At 34.5% G+C, this 18,917-nt stretch overlaps 1 protein-coding gene across 1 annotated transcript; it reads left to right on the forward strand.

Moving 5' to 3' along the window:
- Positions 1–9,259: 9,259 nt before the first annotated feature.
- Positions 9,260–12,515, forward strand: LOC108319381 (uncharacterized protein ycf23). Its single transcript, XM_017550493.2, has 9 exons — positions 9,260–9,583; positions 10,010–10,075; positions 10,308–10,382; positions 10,889–10,951; positions 11,025–11,084; positions 11,203–11,292; positions 11,389–11,496; positions 11,920–12,042; positions 12,172–12,515. The coding sequence occupies exons 1-9, from the start codon at positions 9,371–9,373 to the stop codon at positions 12,301–12,303; spliced, it is 930 nt and encodes a 309-aa protein (XP_017405982.1). The 5' UTR covers positions 9,260–9,370; the 3' UTR covers positions 12,304–12,515.
- Positions 12,516–18,917: the final 6,402 nt, after the last annotated feature.

The raw sequence follows: 18,917 nt of genomic DNA on the forward strand, positions 1-18,917 counted from the left end.
AATTACAAACAAAATTAAATAATGTGGCAATCATTTTGACGTCTCAATAATAATTCCAAAATTGTTCTGCAAATAATAATTGGAATAATTAAACCCAAATAATTCAAATTAATTAAAATAAGAATTATTAGTCAAATTAAGCCCAAATAGTGAAAATGAGACAATAATTGAAAATTAAATACAATTCATTGATACAATTCGGTGCAAAAAGTTAAGTGAATAGTACAAAATAGTGATTCATCAATTCTCTTACCTTACATTTTCTTACTAAACTGACTTTCTGATGTGATTCTTCCTTTGGTGCTTGGAGTCTTCTACCTTAACCCAAAGACAAACCTCACTTCTATGCGAACTACAAATCTTGAAACATCCCTCAAAACTTGACTCGGATGCATCCATTTGTTGAGAATATCTAACCATCTTCTTCTAATTATTACTCACCTCATAACCCTTACAATACTTCAATTATCCTCAAAGACTTCATGTTCTCTCAACTTGGAAATTTCGCCTTCTACTAAGTTCTCTTTAAATCTACTTTATGTCCTACACAACTACTTCTCAAACTCTTCTTCTTCTACATCCTTTCCAGATATTGATTTCCCTTGTTCCACTTCAGAATTCCTATTATTTTCTTAACTTAAGCTTCAAACCTTCCATCACTTTTCTTCTTCAGATCTCAATCATCACTGATATAACAAACCATGTTGCCTTCTTAACCATCACTACTACATTCCTAAATAACACCTTTTTTTTCTGACAACTAACGTTTCTGACACACAAACCCAATTGATTTCCCAAATCTTGCTACAACGATGCTTACCTAAACTCCTCTTGATAACTTATGATTTCTACTCCTTTAACTCTGTTCTTGAAACAAAATCGATGCTTCATCCTCCCTAAATCTTAATCCATTCCTTGAAACTCAAAAGCTCTGATCTTCTAACTCTCTCTCTCTTTGAGGCAAGAATTTGTCTTAAAGGCTTTAATCAATTCTAATGAACGTATACAGGTTAAGTTGTCCTTGAATCTACATTCCTCTACCACTATAGAGCACAATACACTACCACAAAATGCAAGAACAAGACAAGAATCACTATAGACAACAACACTGGAATCACAACCCTTTCTTTCACCAAGCCTTCATAATTAAGAAAGGAAAAATCATCTCTGATATAGTCATGAGTGTGCACCCTCATTACTCATATTAAGACATTATGTTCTCAAAACTTCTAGTTAGATACACCAACTCTATGATTGAAACATAAAAACAAATGGAAAATCATGTCACCTAGACTCAACTTTTCTCAAGAAAGACACGACAAACCCACAACCCGCAGGTATCCTAACGACGAACTGCTCTGCTACCATTAATGTAACATCTCATTTTTAGTAGTAAAATACTACTAAAATGAAATATTACATATATGAAAATTGAACCTCTATAAGAAAACAAACCCACGAAGGATAAGGTCTACACTTGTCGAATCTTCTGACTTCCCAACTGAAAAGACCCTCACCTCTTACAAAAACAACTGAAAAGACTGTCTCCCTAAACTTACAACACACAATAGAAAACACAAGAGCAAGGGTAAGCTAGAATACAAATAATTAAAGATATATTAATACATGTTAAACATTCACCTAAGATACACACAACACATCAAACCAAGCAAACACTTTATGAATGACCACACTTTGAGTTGATCATCCAGATTAGAATAAATATTGAGCTATGACAGTTCATGAACTTGTGGTGATGAAACAGTTGGCCTACCTCAAGCTACCACACAAGGTTAGTCCGTTATCGCTCACCTTACGCCAAGGTAAAACCCCTAGACTGGGACCTCCTGTTAGTCTCACGACATGCATCACCCTTCTCTACTTGGGAATGAGTGACCATTAGAATGTTAGGATGAACTCCAAGACTGAGCTTCCCATATTCATACTTACAATACTTGAAACCACCACTAAGAAGTTTCTCCTTGGGACTCTTTTCCATACCTTTGAAACCATTGAGATCACTTCATATTCACATAGTACACAAATACATGATACTACTGGTCATACATTAAAGAAATATAAACATCCATACAAGTCATCAAAAATCACACAATAACACAATTTCTTCATGGATTCTTGATACTCATATTTAGGTAAGGAAAACAACTTTGAAACCCTCATCAATAGCTCCGAAAGGGTCCAAAACCTATGAAACGACCTAAAGAACGTTAAAAACTGATAACCGAAACCCCGAATCTGAGATCCCAGAAACTAAAGAAAAAAATAAAAGTTGCTAAGTGGCGCTCAGCACCAGACCCCTAGAACAGGGGCGCTCAATGGGTGCTCAGGCGAGTTCTTCTCGCAAAATGACGCCCAAGGGCCCTTTGGAGGGCGCCCAATGTTGCACCAGGTTCTAAAATACATTTATTTTGAAATTGGTGACCCTCTACACAGGTTTAAATGTTTCCTAAGCACTATTAGGCCCTAAGAAGCAATTAAAAGTAGACCGCTAACTTGAATTGACCACTCCAAACCCAAATTGACGTATGAAAACCCAAATTCCCTCCTATACGCTACCCAAACTCAAATCTACACTTTCTAACCCCATATCAGTTTCCCAACTGCATAACCAGCTCCAAATACACTTGCTAATACACCCAACACCTCATATTGCTCACAGTCACTCTGTTTCAAGATCTCACCATTCAAAACCTCAAACTGGGCGAAAACCCTCTTAGAACGCACCCTAAGATGACACCAACTGTTCTATACCATATTTTTTTCATTTAACAGCCTAAACAAGTCTTAATGGCTCTTATAACACACTCCCAACTGTCCAAAACAGTCAATACCTCTTACTTCCAATTCTCACTACTCAAAACCTCCCATTTTTCCACTAAAACACTTTAAAACTTCAACAATGAACCCCGATCTTTGCTTCATATCATTTTTCAACCATCTAACTCTTTTAACAAGTCTCAATTAACCAAATAACAGTGTTAAACCAATTGTCATCTTACTCCAATACTAAATTCTCAATTTCACTCACCAAAACCTCTTTTTTAAGCTTGAAACTCAAGTAATTCACTCCCAATTACTCCAACCACTTTAAGATCACCATTTAAACCACGATACAACCTCCAAAAACATAATTATAATAGTAAAACAATATAAACATATCACAAATAGAGTCCTTAGAACTCTAGATGAACCAGGAATTATTAGGAGAAACATGATACATATGCAAAGATACTAGATTCTTTTAAAAATGGATTAATAATGAAGGAGGAAAAAGGTGTAAAAATTTACTTGCTCTGTGAAAGAAATTGATCGGCTAAAATTTTAGACCTTGATGCCGTGATTGATTATACACCTCATGATCGTCAAATAGATGACTCGAGATTAAGAACTCTTACAGAAAAGGTAGAGAACTTTAGAAAAGTGGTTTCTAGAGATAATACGTTTTAAAATAATGAAACCTGCTTATAACAAAACTATTTATAATAAAACCGTTTAATATTAAAATAACCGAGTATCACTATTTTTAGACTACCGTCACTTCTAAAATACCATTTTGTGGGGTTTAACATATTACTTTGCTATGTTACTAATTCTTTTCAATAAAGAAAACTTTGATCATGATCTTTTACAATTAAAATTAAATCTTAAAATTTAAGACTTTGCCCCTTTCTTTTTAATTTTTAAGTACTAATAACAGTTGGTTAGTAATTGTAGTACATAGTTTAACTAGTTTTTATTTATAAACTAATGTAAAATTATTATATATTGTATTTTTCATTAACATACAACCACTTAATTCTGAAAATACTTTACTACATTAAAACTACTTGGACTGACTTTTTTTTATGTTTTTTGCTTTTATAACATTTTATAGTAGTTGACATATCAAAACAATTTTACACTTATTAATGGGCTAATTTAAATTATTCAAAATAGTGTTTTTATATATTTTAGGATAGATCATTATTTTGATTTATTTAATTTTTATATGTATGTAATAGTATATTTAATAAAAATAATAATAATAATAAATATTTTTTTAAAATTCTAAAATATTCAATAAAAAAGAAAAATCTTGTTTACAGAATGATATAGACAAAGAAAAAATTAAACATATATTTATAGAAAAGATGGTAAATCTATGTGGAAGATAATGAGTGTTTATTTTGAATTTCTAGGTCTTAATTAATGATGAGGGAATTCAAAATAATAAAAATAGCAAATACATATAACAATGGGTGGGACGATTGTGTATTTGACTATCATTCTTATATTCAAAAGAAAAAATCATCCTTATTCATGTTTTCACATCCAATAAATACTAAATTTTTAATTCATTTTCATTTCTTCAAGTAATTTGTATATCTTTAGTTTGCTTTCAAATATTAATTAAATATATTTTTCTATAAGAAAAATAAAAGTTACATAAAAAATATTATATTACTGCTGATTCAATATAAAAAAGAAACACGTATAGGGTAACATTTGAAATTGAAATATTTTCATGTAAAAAAGTAAAAATATTAAAAATGATATCTTTGTTCCATTCAGCTATATGATTACGAATTAAGATAACAATATTAACTGTTCTACGATATACAACTGAGTTTTACAAGTTCAGTTAGTATATATTTTTAGCGAGCACTTACCTCTGTGTAACATTTATGTCTGTAAACATGTCCAACGGTACCATTGAAACTAACAGTTACAGTTAAATGCATTTGAAAAATTTCCAAGTTCAATTCTTGAATCCATGCATTCGTTGGGAATAACAGCAGAATTTTAATTATCTCTACATTATCGTTAACTGCGTCAAAGAAAACATTAATTCCTTTGAACAGAGCTTTCCATTTTTTTCTTCTATAAATAGCTAATCAAATGAGATTGCATTTCACATTGCCGAGATATTAAAAATCTTCTCTACTCTGCTATCAGCAACTTTAGGAAGTGACCATTTGAAAGATGGGTAGTAAAGATGGTGGAGACGGTGGTGGCAAGGGAGGCGATGGTGACAAGGTAGGCGGTGGTGGAAAAGATAGCGTTGGAGGAAATTCAAGCGGCGGTGGTGGTTCAGGAGGAAATATGAAGGCCCCTGGTGGTGATGGAAGTTACATCTCAAGAGAAGCATTTGAGAGCAATCCTCAGGCATACTTCAGTGATCTGCATGGTGCATCAAAGCCAAACAAGTAGTTCTATTTTATCAAATGCTCAAGCTCTAGCTCTTGTGCTCATTATGTGTCACTTTTATCACTATAAATAAAAGCACCTATTTTATATTTCTATTTATCAATTGAGTTTTTTATTGGTTGCTTCAACTTGTTTAATTTAAACCAAATTTCAAAACCTAATAATATTATAAACATACCCACAACAATATTCAATTTTTGACAAATTAAAAATATAAATATTTTAAAATTGTGACACTATTTACTTGAAATATTTTTTTTAAAGAATAAACAAAGTATCAAAGACTGAATGCCTTCGTGTCTAATACCAGTTTATTAATTTGAGTAAATTAATAAAAATAATATTAACTAAATAATTGCATAAGCAATATTTATAAATGTATCATATGGTGTTCTGTCATAATAGAAAACTAGTAATGATTAACATAGAAGCGAATTGTTAATGATCAAAAAATTACAAGCTAAAGAAAAATTGTAAATATCTAGAAACTTGTGTATTTATTACGTGTTATGAATTAAAAAGTTTGCATTAAGGAATTTGAATCCACCTAAAACAACATTGTTGATTTAGAGTAAGCAAGTAAGTATAATTTAAGAATATAAATTAAAAAGTTAAGGTTGAATTAAATAATATAAAATAAGAATGTTCAAATATTAAAAAGTGAAGAAGATTTGAGAGATATAGAATAAAAGTGTTACATCTCTTAGGTTGAATTTTCATCATCTACATATAAGTGTTAAATAATAAAAAGAATTATTTGCCTCTTTAAAATTTAGATAAAATTCAAAAAATAATATTAATATTAAAGCTCCCTAATTTGTATATATTGTGTTGGATATTTAGAAGTTTCATATGCATATTTTCAACAAAAAGAGAAAAAGGGAAATTCATATTAAAATCAAACTAAAATCTATTACATCTTAATGAATGACAAATATTTTCCTTGCTCATCTTTGACTCTCTTCTCCCTGCTAAGCCAAAAATTATAATTCACATCTTCATATTTGGATAAGTTCATATTTAAACATGCACTTGTTTTGAGTGATTATTTATTTAAAAATAATAGATTTATTTTACCAACCTATATTTCAAATTTGTGTTTTGTAAAAAGATATCAAAATTAGAATTATATAAGTACCTTATGTTAGATTTATTGATTAGAAGTGATAAGAGTAATGGGGAAGAAATTTCAATCACATATTTAGTTATTAATTTTGATTCCACGTTGGACATTAACTTTTAGATGCTCGAGTTGAAGATAAATATCAGGATTGACCATTTATCACTTAACTAAACAATTTTAAATCTTTAATAGCCCACCAACAACAATCATAAAATTAATATAATTTATTATTCCTTTACTCTAAAATAGCATGCAACGGAAATAAATCAAAAGCCAAATACAATTATAAGTTGTAATTATTTCGGGTGTGAGGATGAGTCACTATTAACACTTGCATAATTTCTTTTGGAATGTCGTTCGGTATATGTTCTTTTAGTCTTTCTCTTTGTTTCATAGTCCGGAGGTGTACCTACCGAAGGTACTCCAATGCTTAAATCAGTAAACTGTTCGTAAGGGAGTTTAGTGCAATGATAATAAATGCACAATAAATGCTATCATCTACCTCTTATTGACCTATATTTATAGCTTTCGGCATGAGCTTGAGATTAGTGAAATCTTAATCACAGCTCAATCTCAACCCAATACCTTTAGTTAACATTTACCTTAATCTTTGTAGAGAAAGCTGATTATCGACTATGGTCAAACGCCAATACTTTGCACTGTCTAGTCTTGTCTACTGTTTCTGCCACGTTCAATCACTTCTTAATTGTTTTCTACAACCCAAGGTCGTTTGACTTGTTTGGTGTGGGAAAAGTGTATGGTCGTCTGGACCATACAGTACAATAATTATATACGAAAGTGTATACTAAATAAAGAAAGAAAATTGTAATTTACAAAACACCCGAAATAATAATAGCACTTTATGCATACCTTGTGTGTATGAGGTAATGAGCAGAAGTTGGAGCTTGTTCATATACGTATGTAGCTTTCTTATATTAGAGGGACATCATTCTCCTACAACAACATGCAAGTGAAAGCTCGCTGAAAGCAATAAGAATATAAATTTCAAGGGCTACAAAATTTTCCATAAAGCAACGCCTTAAAAGGGGAATAAAATTTTAATATGTTGAATTTTTCTTATTTTATTTATATTTATATTTAGGGTTAAATATGTTTTTAGTCTCTAAACTATCAACGATTTTGTTTTTAGTCCCTCTTTCAAACTTTGCTATATTTTGATCCTTCTCCTTAAGGAATCCATAATTTTTCGTCCTCGAAAACCAACGACATTAAAGAGAAGTTGAGCTGGCTAACAGTGAAGTGTCACACCATTTTTTTTTCTGACACTAAGTCAATCTTCCTAGTTTTTCTTCCTCCTTCATTAGCATCGTCTCGACTCCTTGCATCTTCGTCCCCGTCCACCGCCCTCGTCGACCATGGATCTATGCATAAATTTTTTAATCATTTTCTACTCCTGTGAGAACAAAGCAAGGATTCTCCCCATCTTCATTGAAATCTCTCTCATCTTTCCTTTTTCCCTTCATTAAAATCGCTCTTTTCCTCTTACCCTCGTCAAACCAAACATATGCGATTTTCTACTTTTATAGTACTTTGTTGGTAATGTTATACTTTTCGTTTTGTTCTATATTTTCTTGTGTTTAATGAATATATTTTCAAATGAAACCGCTGCTTTTTCCAAAATAGAGAAATTGTCCTTCTTCCACAACCTTCTAGAATCGATGACCTACTCTACCTGTGTGGCGTTGGTTCTCAAATTTGTCGCCATCGCCTCCATTCTCCTCTCCGACATGGCCGGAATCGTGATCCCCTTCGTCAGAAAACATTGCCGCTTCCTCCGCACTGACAGAAACCTCTTCGTGGGTGCCAAGGCCTTTGCCACCGGGGTGATTCTGGCCACGAGATTCGTCCACATGCTCTTTGATGCCACTGAAGCGCTCTAGCACCCGTGCCTTCCTTCGTTCTCGTGGTCCAAGTTCCCTTTCACCGGCTTCTTCGCCATGATGGTTGCGCTCTTCACTCTCTTCTTGGATTTCGTGGGGACACAATACTACAAGCGTCAGATTAAGGTTGTTGTTTTGGGGAATGGGAGTGGGAAGAGAGAGGGTGTTGTTGCGAGGCTCCAAGAGGAGAGGGGCGATTTTAGGGAGAAGATCGTGGGGGCCGAAGCGGTGGGAGAGGAAGTGGGAGAGAGGGGTGAAGTGAGGGTTGGCGTGGGAGGTGATCAGGATTTGGATATCGGGGGCATCGCGGAGGTCTTGGAGGAATTGCCAATAGTGGCAGCAAAGGGCGGTAGAGACTGCGAAGTAGTCGAGGTGGGTCTCGCCGTGGAGGGTCAGGTTGGTGAGGAGGAACTGCTCGGAGATCGCGAAGGAGTCGAGACGGCGTCAGTGAGAGAGGGAGAAAAGCTGGGAAGATTGACTCAGTGTCAAAAAAAAAATGGTGTGGCACCAATTATGATTTCCTTAAAGATAAGGATCAAAATGTAATAAAGTTTGAAAGAGAAACTAAAAACAAAATCGTTTGATAATTTAGAGACATAAAAACATATTTAACCATTTATATTTATTATTATCATTATTTGAATATAATAAATAATATTTTATTTGAAAAAATGTTGTGAAATAGTTGTTTAAAAGAAAAGTATCTTTAAATGATATTTTTTGCTGCTATATTATTTTCGTATAACTCACATATGTCCAACTTATATATCGGAGTAATTTTTAAAAATTTATCATTTATCCATTTTTACAAATATTTGAAAAAAAACCACCAATTTAGATGGTGATTTAGAAACCTATATGGATTTAAATAGGCCCTCAAAAAAACTAAAAGAAAAAAACGAGTAACACTATTTCGAATTTTATATCTTAATAATAACTTTCTTTTTCATGATTTTATTTTTACTGAATTATATTTTATTGTGAGAGGGATTGCATTGTGAAGTGTTGACAAAATATCTGATGAAGATGACAGATTAAACAATGAAACAAGACCACTAATCTTATCTGTTGTGTTCTGCTCTACACTCCAACCCTGCTTCCCACCGATAACATCTTCGGCATTACAAAATACACAAGCATGCATTCCTTAACATGCACACCACTTTCTTCTTCTTCTTCTTCTCATCACACCACTCTAAAGCCAAATCTCAACCCTCTGCTAGGTTCAGATGCAACTTCGAGGCCATCTTCTTTACCCTTCAAAAGAAGAACCTGCTTTACTACCAGAGCCATACTCTCTTCCACCAGAGATGATGTCTTGAAGCACTTCAACGAACGTAGAGCTCTCAAGGTAAGAAATTAAAGCAAAACCCACCCATTTCTTGCTTTCTCTTCCATCTTCTCATTTTGTTGCTTTTCTTCACCCAAATGCAGTTTTTTTGTCTCCATCTGTGTGCTGCCTTTCGTTGGTTTGTTTGATGTTCATTGAGACTAATCTTTCTGCTCAACATGCATGTATGGTGGTGGTGATGCTAAAGTTTTCATGGAACAACACATAATTTAGAATTCTGAAATAAAAATGTGATATTCCTTTTTAATGTTTTAAAATCATAGGGAGCAAAAAGGGAGTTTGGTGGTTTTGATGAGTATTTAAAGAGATTGCTGCAATATCAGTTGTCCTAGCTTATATTGCTTCGTTCATTAAAATCTTCTCTATGATGTTTTTTGGTGTATTTTTGTTTCATACATGTTAACAAACATTTGGCTTCTTTTGAAGATTATCTCAGGCTTGCAGAATTTCAATAAAGACAATGTTGCATCGGTGGTCACTGCTGCTGACAAGGTTTTTTATTTTTTTACTTCTCTCTTGTTACGTTTTCTCTGTTTCTTCAGCTTTGTAATTCATCCATGAAAAAATAAGATCAAGAATCCTTGCATCCTTAAAAATAATTACCCGAATAGAGTTTTGTATATGGTAACTTGTCATGCTTTCTCACCTGTCAAATATTCACATTTAAAGACAAACTAACATACTAATGTTAATGTGTATGAATTGTAATCCCTTGTGCTTATAGGGTGGAGCAACTCACGTGGATATAGCATGTGACCCTGAGTTGGTAAAGCTAGCTATTGGCTTAACTTCTTGTCCGGTATATTCTCACTTTTCTTTATTTTGAACATGTATACCAGTTATACTTTGCATGTATATTTTACTGGTTTAAGAATCTATTCCAAACCATTTACAAATTTATGACCATAATTTTTCCCTTAATTCTTTTGGAACTCCCTACTACATTGTAGGTCTCTTTGTTCTAGCATCTGACATTTATCAAAACAATTGATGCAAGCAATGAATACCCAAAAGTTAAATTTGCATTTGCATGAAACTTTAACACATCAATTCTGAAAAGGTGAAATCCAAAGTGAAATCACACCCTATTCAGCCATTTACCTTGTGCAATATGCATGTCTATTTTCTAGGAACATAATTCCATAAGAGTCCAAATAAATTTTTATGGTTGTACAGACAATATTTTGAATGTGCTATACAACCATATTTAATTGTAGATTAAACTTTCAACTGCTAGTGACGTAGGTAACATGAAGATGCAAGAGTAATCAGGAGATTGATTTGATGTTTTTATCTTCCTTGCAGGTTTGTGTTTCTTCTGTAGATCCTGTAACATTTCCAGCTGCAGTTGAAGCAGGAGCACTAATGGTTTGACCTTCTTGCCTAGTTCCAAAATGGTCCTTGTGAGATTTTTACTTAACATGATAAATGGCTTTGGCAGGTTGAGATTGGAAACTATGATTCATTCTATGAGAAGGGAATAATTTTCACTCCTGAAAAGGTAAAGAGTAGAGAAGCAACGAAGGGTTGTGAGGATCAGATGCTAAAATGATTGTGGAATGTACTCTTAATAGAAGCCTGCACTTGAATTCTTTATGTTGATGATCTACCTTTTGCAGATTCTTGGTCTTACAAAGGAGACAAGGAGAATACTTCCATCCATAGTCTTGTCTGTCACTGTTCCTCACACTCTAAGCCTCCCTGATCAGGTTACAAACAGCATTCTTTCGATCAGAGTGCACAATTATGCTGATAATATCAATATTTACTTGTGCATGTAAATAAAAACTCCAAATCCTTAACAGGTCAAGCTTGCAGAGTCATTGGAACTAGTAGGTGTAGATGTTATTCAAACTGAAGGAGGAAAATGTTCTAATCCCACAAAATCTGGTGTTATGGGTTTGATTGAAAAGGTAACCAGAAAAATACTTCTGATTTACTTTTGTCTTTTTCCTATTGCTTGCATCTTCATCACTGGAGATTTGAAAATGAAAATCCCAGTTGAAGAATGTTAGTGGCAATAAAAAAATGTCTGAAACACTGTACAAGACATTAACAAGATGATTGAGCACTTCATTGGCATACCACTGCATAAATCAACATTGTTAAGAGTCTGAAAAAATATTTAAGCTGCTGCATTTACTGCTCTGGCATTCACAATTGGTCGTTAATTCTTACCAACAAAATCAATTCTGAAGCAACATTTTCAGCCCAGAAAGCAATTACAACTTAAAGGGTTACTCACATTCATGCTTATTGTTTCATTGGTAAAACTATAGTTGATTATGGAAAATCCTTCGTCAAATTATCAACTTTCTTATCACTGGTGATTGTAGGCAACACCAACTTTAGCAGCAGCATATTCCATATCACGAGCTGTTAAGATCCCTGTCATGTGTTCATCAGGGCTAAGCGCTGTCACAGCACCTATGGCTATAACAGCTGGGGCAGCTGGTGTGGTAAGGAATTTTAATAAATTTCTTCCCAATCTAACTTTTGCAGCAACCATAAACTTATAAACTTCACTATACCAATGTAATGTTCTACCTTTTTGGAGGGAAGTTATTGAGCAGTGTTCCTATTCACAGGGTGTAGGGTCTGCAGTTAATAGACTTAATGATGTGGTTGCAATGATTGCGGAGGTCAGAAGCATTGCTAATTCATTGCAGACATCATTTCAGACATCCACCATTTATGAAGTGGAAACTCAGAGACAGTAGTTTGTTTAGCAAGAAACAAATGAAGGATCTGTAGGTAGTGAATAAAACATGCAAAGAAAATTTGGATCCTTATAGGTTCCATTTTTCTTTGTCCTTTATATTTCGAACTTGTTCTCTAATGAAAACTTGTTGGTCAGTTGAGTGGAACTATGTATTCTTCCTTGTTCTTTAAGAGGTTTTGCTTCCTATAAAGAAGTTTGTATTTTAAATCAGTAGTTTTTGCATTACAAGAATAGTTTCATCTTCTTGGTGCACCTTTCTGTTACATGTAATAACAAAAATAACCTCTGAAAGTCCTTACAAATTCTGAAGAATGTAATCTGAAAAATATTAAAAAAGCTTCCAAATCTATCTTCTTGGAACATCTTATAATGAAATCTTTAATTATAGATTGACACTTTTAAAACACATTCTGAAGGGCTCCTTTCAGAAACTTGAAATTTAAAACCTTTCGTACTACTTTCAGAAAATTTAAAACTCTGAATATTTTTATCGAAAAGTTTCTTAAAACCTTTCGGAAAGTCATTGAGATACCAATTTGGAATTGTCTTGGCTCCATCTGGTCCAACGGGATTATAATGCCATTTTAGAAGAAGCTTTTCGAAGATTTTGAAAAACTTTATAGATAAATATTTTGGAAGGGGTTAAATTTTTCATTAATATTCAAAATGCACTTTAAATTATTTTTAATATATTATTCCGTATTTAGAAAAGAGACGTTCTAGAATGATCGATGAGAATTGAAGTCTAGATTCTTAAATACATTTTATATGGTGTTTAGGGAAACGTGTAATTCAGAATATTTAAATATATTTTATATTAATTTTTTCAGAAAGTATAAAAATTTTAGAAAGTCGTTTTCTAATTACAAATAGCAGATAGGTTTGGAAAGCAATTATCGAGTTGCTATTTACAACGCTTTTACTCCAAAAGTCCACTTTCTTTTAGAATTATTTTAAATACACAAATTTCTTCACCTTCACCTTTTTTTCACACATTTTTTTTTCTCAACAAAACCATTGAGTCTTACCCTTTATTAAATGTTCATGCGTTATGCTTTTCAAAGTTTTTTTGCAAACAACTATTTAAACCGGCTCCAAATTCCAACTTCACACCTTTAATTTCATATTGAGTTAAAGTTAGTATATAGAAAATATTTTGATACTCAAATCAGTCAAGTGTGTCAAATGATAATAAATGTTATAATAATAAAACATAATTAATTTATCTCGTGTATTGTACTATTTATATCGTATTTATGGACTTTTACTTAGATGAGCATGATTCATGTACTTAATTACCTTGATTAACTTGTCTAATATTTGCTAATGCTTTTTAGTCTTTACCTTAATTTAATTACAATTATCCTTGTTGAGGTCTTGATCGACATGTTATCATGTTGTTTGAGTATATTTAGGCCAAGATCCGGCCAAGATGTTTTCGGGTATATATAGTAAACTAGTCCTCAAGCTTGACAAGTTATGTGCTCGAGTCTTTACATTGTTGTTAAGATGTCAGTATCGGTTTGGCTGATATATGCAAAGAAAACTTGTATATTTTTTTCCTCTCGCCTTATAGGTATAGTAGCCCTCTAGTCTCAAGAAATGCAACGATGAAGAGGCTTGATCGATGTGACGTTGGGAAGTTTAATATTTGGGACCTTTTGGTGTTAAATTTGAGCCCTTCACTCTTCAAGCCTTCCTTCTGCTACTAAAATCTTTCAAAGAATTTCCAGTATCTAGTTTCGAATAGTATCAAGTATATCTCCTAATAGTTCAAACATGTCTTCTTCATTGGGTAGACCCTCAAGTGAAACTGTATTTTTTAAGTTTAGGTAGTCATCTACCCTTATGTGGTGGCTGAATAGCGTATACACATATAATGGAGAGAGGTAGAAGATATTGTCTCCTTCAAGAGGGTATGAACCATAGACAATGTCTATCATGGCCGAGAAGGCTATGACTGAGAATTTTTCTATATGTATATGGCTTTCTTCACTAAGTTGCATATTCGACTTCCATTCAATGAGTTTACCATGGGTGTGCTACGTCTTTTAAATGTTGTCTCACCCATCTTCATTCAAATAGTTGGGGATGTCTCTAAGCATTTTGATTAATTTGTAAAGCCCTAAAATTGGAGCTTATACCTCAATGTTTTCTTCATTTTTATAATACTCGCCCTAGGTCAGACGTTAGCTGGCTTTAGTGAGTCAAGCGAGGACATGTTTGTTTATCTTTTAAGAATTTCAAGACTAAGTTCTTTAGGATTGTTGTGAACCGAGTAGGTCATTCCTACTTTTATGACGTGAACAACAATCCCAAATTCCTATTCTACTAGAGTAATAACTCATTGAGATGCAAAGACTGGCCTAGAGATCACATCACTAATGAAGATAAGAGAATTATGAGTGTCATGGACGAACTTCCACACTAACTTTCTACCATAAAAATTGTTCGAGTTTAATCAACTCAATCTTTAACTAATTTTCTTTGCTTTGTAAGTTTATCTCTTTTACTTAACTTGAACTAATATTTGGCTAATATGAATACTTCTCAATACTTGTAGAAGTAATGGCCCAACACGAACAAAAACATGGGAAAGATTATGTGTTCTGCAAGCTAAGGAACAAAAAGCTAGTTGAAAGCAAGAGAAAAGGGGTAACATCTTTGACTGTCGGCCTAGCAAATGCTATAGTTGATATTCATCCTCCCCAAGGTGCTCCCAAGAAACTTCAGCCTTCAAAGATTCATATATTAAGCAAGGAGAGAAAGAGAAAAAGACGAGGTGTCAGCTCCCACACAACTAATTCTAGGATTATGTTCGCTGGTTGGGGTGAACTAGTCGGCACCCAACTTAACATGCGCTAAAACGTTCGCTACAACCTAAATAACGAGCAAGAAAACCAATAGCCAAGAGCGACCCATATGCTCTAATGCAAGCTTTCATTGAACTACAAAGTCGCACATTCGTTTACCGCCACAAGATAACCAACCTTCTAAAGAAGGAAATTGAAGATGAAGGGAAACTGAAGACGACCAATGAGTTGGGGGCTTTAAAGAAATAATATGCCTTGAACAAAGAAGCCTGGGTGAAAGAGCGTGATGCCATGAAGAAGAAACGGGAGAAGGAAAAGGATGAAGACTTGGAAGATCTGATGCCCAGATTAAGAGAAGAAGGGCAAGGATAAGGTAGAACAACTGACAATTGCACTTGCCGTTGAAAAGAAGGCTCGGAAGATTGTAGAAGTCGAGTTGTTCAAGTACCAAAAGTTTGTAAATTCTAAGCACAGTACTGAATTCTACAAGGCATTGAGTCAGGCCAAATTCCTTTTTCAAATTCCTGTAAAGGGTGAGCGTTTTAACGTGAACAAGGACGTCTCCAATGGTGCTCTCGTAGATGTTGACAAGATAGTTGCTGCGCAAAATGATGGCGACAACACTGCCACCCTTGGAAGTGTCGATGTCAATGAAAATGCTAAAGTTGAAAACAGCGAGGCCACCGAGATGTATTATCTCACTGTTGATCTAAGCCCCATAACCAAGGAAGCCGAGAATATTGATGAGACCAACCTTGAGACTATTAAGTAGATTACTCTCTTTTTTTTTGTGTATCGCAAAGGCCGAAATGTACAAAGGCTATCTTTTTGTAACCAGGAGCTCCTTTAGGGCCTATGAATGAAATTTGTCTTCTTTCAATAGTAGTCTCTTTCCTATATACTTTCTTCACATAACTAGTATATTTTTTCAATAACATTTGCATGTCGAGTCCGATATATACATGTACTCAAGATATGAAACAACATTTAAGTCTTCCTGTAACATTCAAGTTCTTCAAGTCTTATTCACCTTGTTGGGAAATCATATTCAATGAGAACCGAGGTAACCATCCATAAGGAAATTAGAGTTTATTTTTAATGTTCAACCGAGACTGACATTGTTGTTGGCATCGAACTTTGAAGGATGTTCAACCAGGATCGACTTGGTTATCGACAGGGAACTTCAAAAGATGTTGTTCAATTAGGACCGAGGTGGTACTATATAGGAAACTTCAAGATTTTGTTCAACTAGAACCGAGATGGTTCTTGGTAGGAAACTCCAAAATGTTGTTGAACTAGGATTAACGTGGGACTCGATAGGAAACTTTGAGAGTTTGCTCAACCTAGATCAAGATAGTTCTCGATAGGGAACTTTGAGATTCTGTTCAACCAAGACCGAGGTCATACTCGGCAGGAAACTTCAAGAGTTTGTTCAACTAGGATCGAGATGGTTCTCGACTAGGAGCTTTTAGATTTGATTTAAGTCTTTGTATTTTCATTCTATTTTCATTCTATGTTGTTTTTAGATTATCATTGTGTTTAATGTTATTTGGTTAAACTTCAAAACATGAGAGTGTTTAGGCGCATAGACGATTTTGTCTTAACACTAACATCATTCCCAACTCTAAGGTCTTGGTCTTCTTCCATGATCATATTAGTCATGTTGTCTCTTTCAATGTTGTCAATGTTGAGTTGTGGGATTGGTAGTTGAAGACTTATAATTTAACATTCTTGTGTCATTTTCTGTTCTCCATGGACTGTGATGATATCATTTGATGGTGAAGGAAACTTCATGGCCGGATGGAGGGTAGATATGATTGCGCCAAATTGATTAAGTGATGGGCACCCCAAAAGCATGTTGTATAATGTGTTAGCATCAACCAAATATCGTATGCGTATAGTTTTTGTCAACTCAACTTCTCTAAAGGTGGCATATAGATCAATATAACCTCTAGTATTCACCCTTTCTCCCAAGAACTAACTATAGGTTCATTATATAGGGTCATAGCCTCTTTTGGTAGTTGTAACTTCTTATAAGTTTTCTAGTATAGGATGTTTATAGAACATCCTTGGTCCACTAAAATCTTCTTGACCGCGAAGTTTTCAATCTCTAATGTGATGACCACAGGGTCATCTTGTTAAGGATCAACTCCTTGAAAGTCAACATTTGTAAAGGTGAAAAGAGGCATTCTCCTCCTTTTAATGACTTTAGATATTGCATTGATAGATTGTCTCTTCCTGGCCAAAGCTAATGAAACCCTTAGAACAAATCCTCCTGAAATAGTGTTTATGGTCCTAAGTAGGGATTTAGCATTTGAGCATTTTTCTTCATGTTGGGTTGGTTCTTCCTTATTTCTACCATATCGATCGCGCTTTTTACGACCATCTCTCCTATCATCGGTTCTTCCGAACTCACCATGCGAGCTTCCCACTTCATCTATCTACACAAAATGTCTAAGGTGGTCAACCTGAATAAGCTCTTATATCTTGTCCTTGAGGGTCGCGCAGTCATTAATGGTGTGCCCATAACTGCGATGATACATGCAACGTTTCCTCATATATACGTTCTGAGGGGTTTTTGACTTTTTAAGTGGCGCATAAAGTCCGCCTGTAATGCCTCTTCCAAGACATAAGATCTTGGGGGCATTTAGAGGAGTATAGTGCGCAAACTGAGTAGGCATTGGCTCCCTTTGTCTGAACCCACTCTTATGCATAGGATCTCGTTCTATTGACTTCTTTTCGACTAGCATGGTCTTGGCTTATATTTTGTTCTTGAACTCTCTTAATTCCTCTAACTTGTCCAAGTTGGCAAACAGTGTCATGTATCAATCATTTGCAAAGAGTCCCAACCGTAGCGCCTTGACCATATGGTGTAGAGCTACCTCAAGATACAAGTTCTTGATGTTGAGAGTGACCTTGTCGAGCCACTTCACAAAATCACGCAAAGATTTTCCATTTTATATCCTTATGTTGACAAGTGCCAAAGAAGTGAGACGAGGATGGTGACTTGTTGAAAACTAGGTCCCAAAATGTGACACTAAAGTGCTAAAATAATCAATGGAGAAAGGAGGTAAGAGAGTAAACAAATTTAAAATTGCTCCCTTCATAGGCGTGGGGAAGATAATGCACATGACTTTTTCCTCGGTTGTATATAGACTGACGTGAGTGACATAAACATTAATGTGCTCGTTCGCTTCTGTACTACCATCATATCATATTGATCCAAGGAAAGGGACTTCCAATCGGACGAGAGAGAGAGAGAGAGAGAGAGAGAGAGAGAGAGAGAGAGAGAGGTTTCCATGATGTCGTCCGCGAAAGGATGTCTACGACTTCCTCCCACCACGAGTGATGTATTGGTTGCACCTTCAGTCTTTGGAGTGGTGTTATAACCGTTTTCCTCCTTAGTATCGGGTATAGTTCAAAGGTGGGATGCAATTTTTTATACTAAAGCAGTATTCTTCAGGATCTCCTTCTATTTCCCCTTCTACCTCTTCAGCTTGGCATTCTCTTGCCTCAATGCATCGATCTCCTCGGTTGTTCTCTTCTTGTACTCAAGAAACTCCTTTGCATTTCCACCAACATAGCCATCTCTTTCAATACCTGGTCAACCTGCTAGCTTCAATGATCTTGTTTCTTATAGACATCATATAGTTTTTCTTCACAAAATACACCTTGGCTCCACGGTGGGTATCAAAATGTTCTTACAAAACCGAATATACCCTATAAAGATCTCCGCAAACAACTCTTCAAGCATGCTCCAAACTCCAACTTCACACCTTCAAGCCGAGATATCCTAAGT

Source organism: Vigna angularis, chromosome 1 (genome assembly GCF_016808095.1).
Source record: "Vigna angularis cultivar LongXiaoDou No.4 chromosome 1, ASM1680809v1, whole genome shotgun sequence".
NCBI classification, from domain to species: Eukaryota; Viridiplantae; Streptophyta; class Magnoliopsida; order Fabales; family Fabaceae; genus Vigna; species Vigna angularis.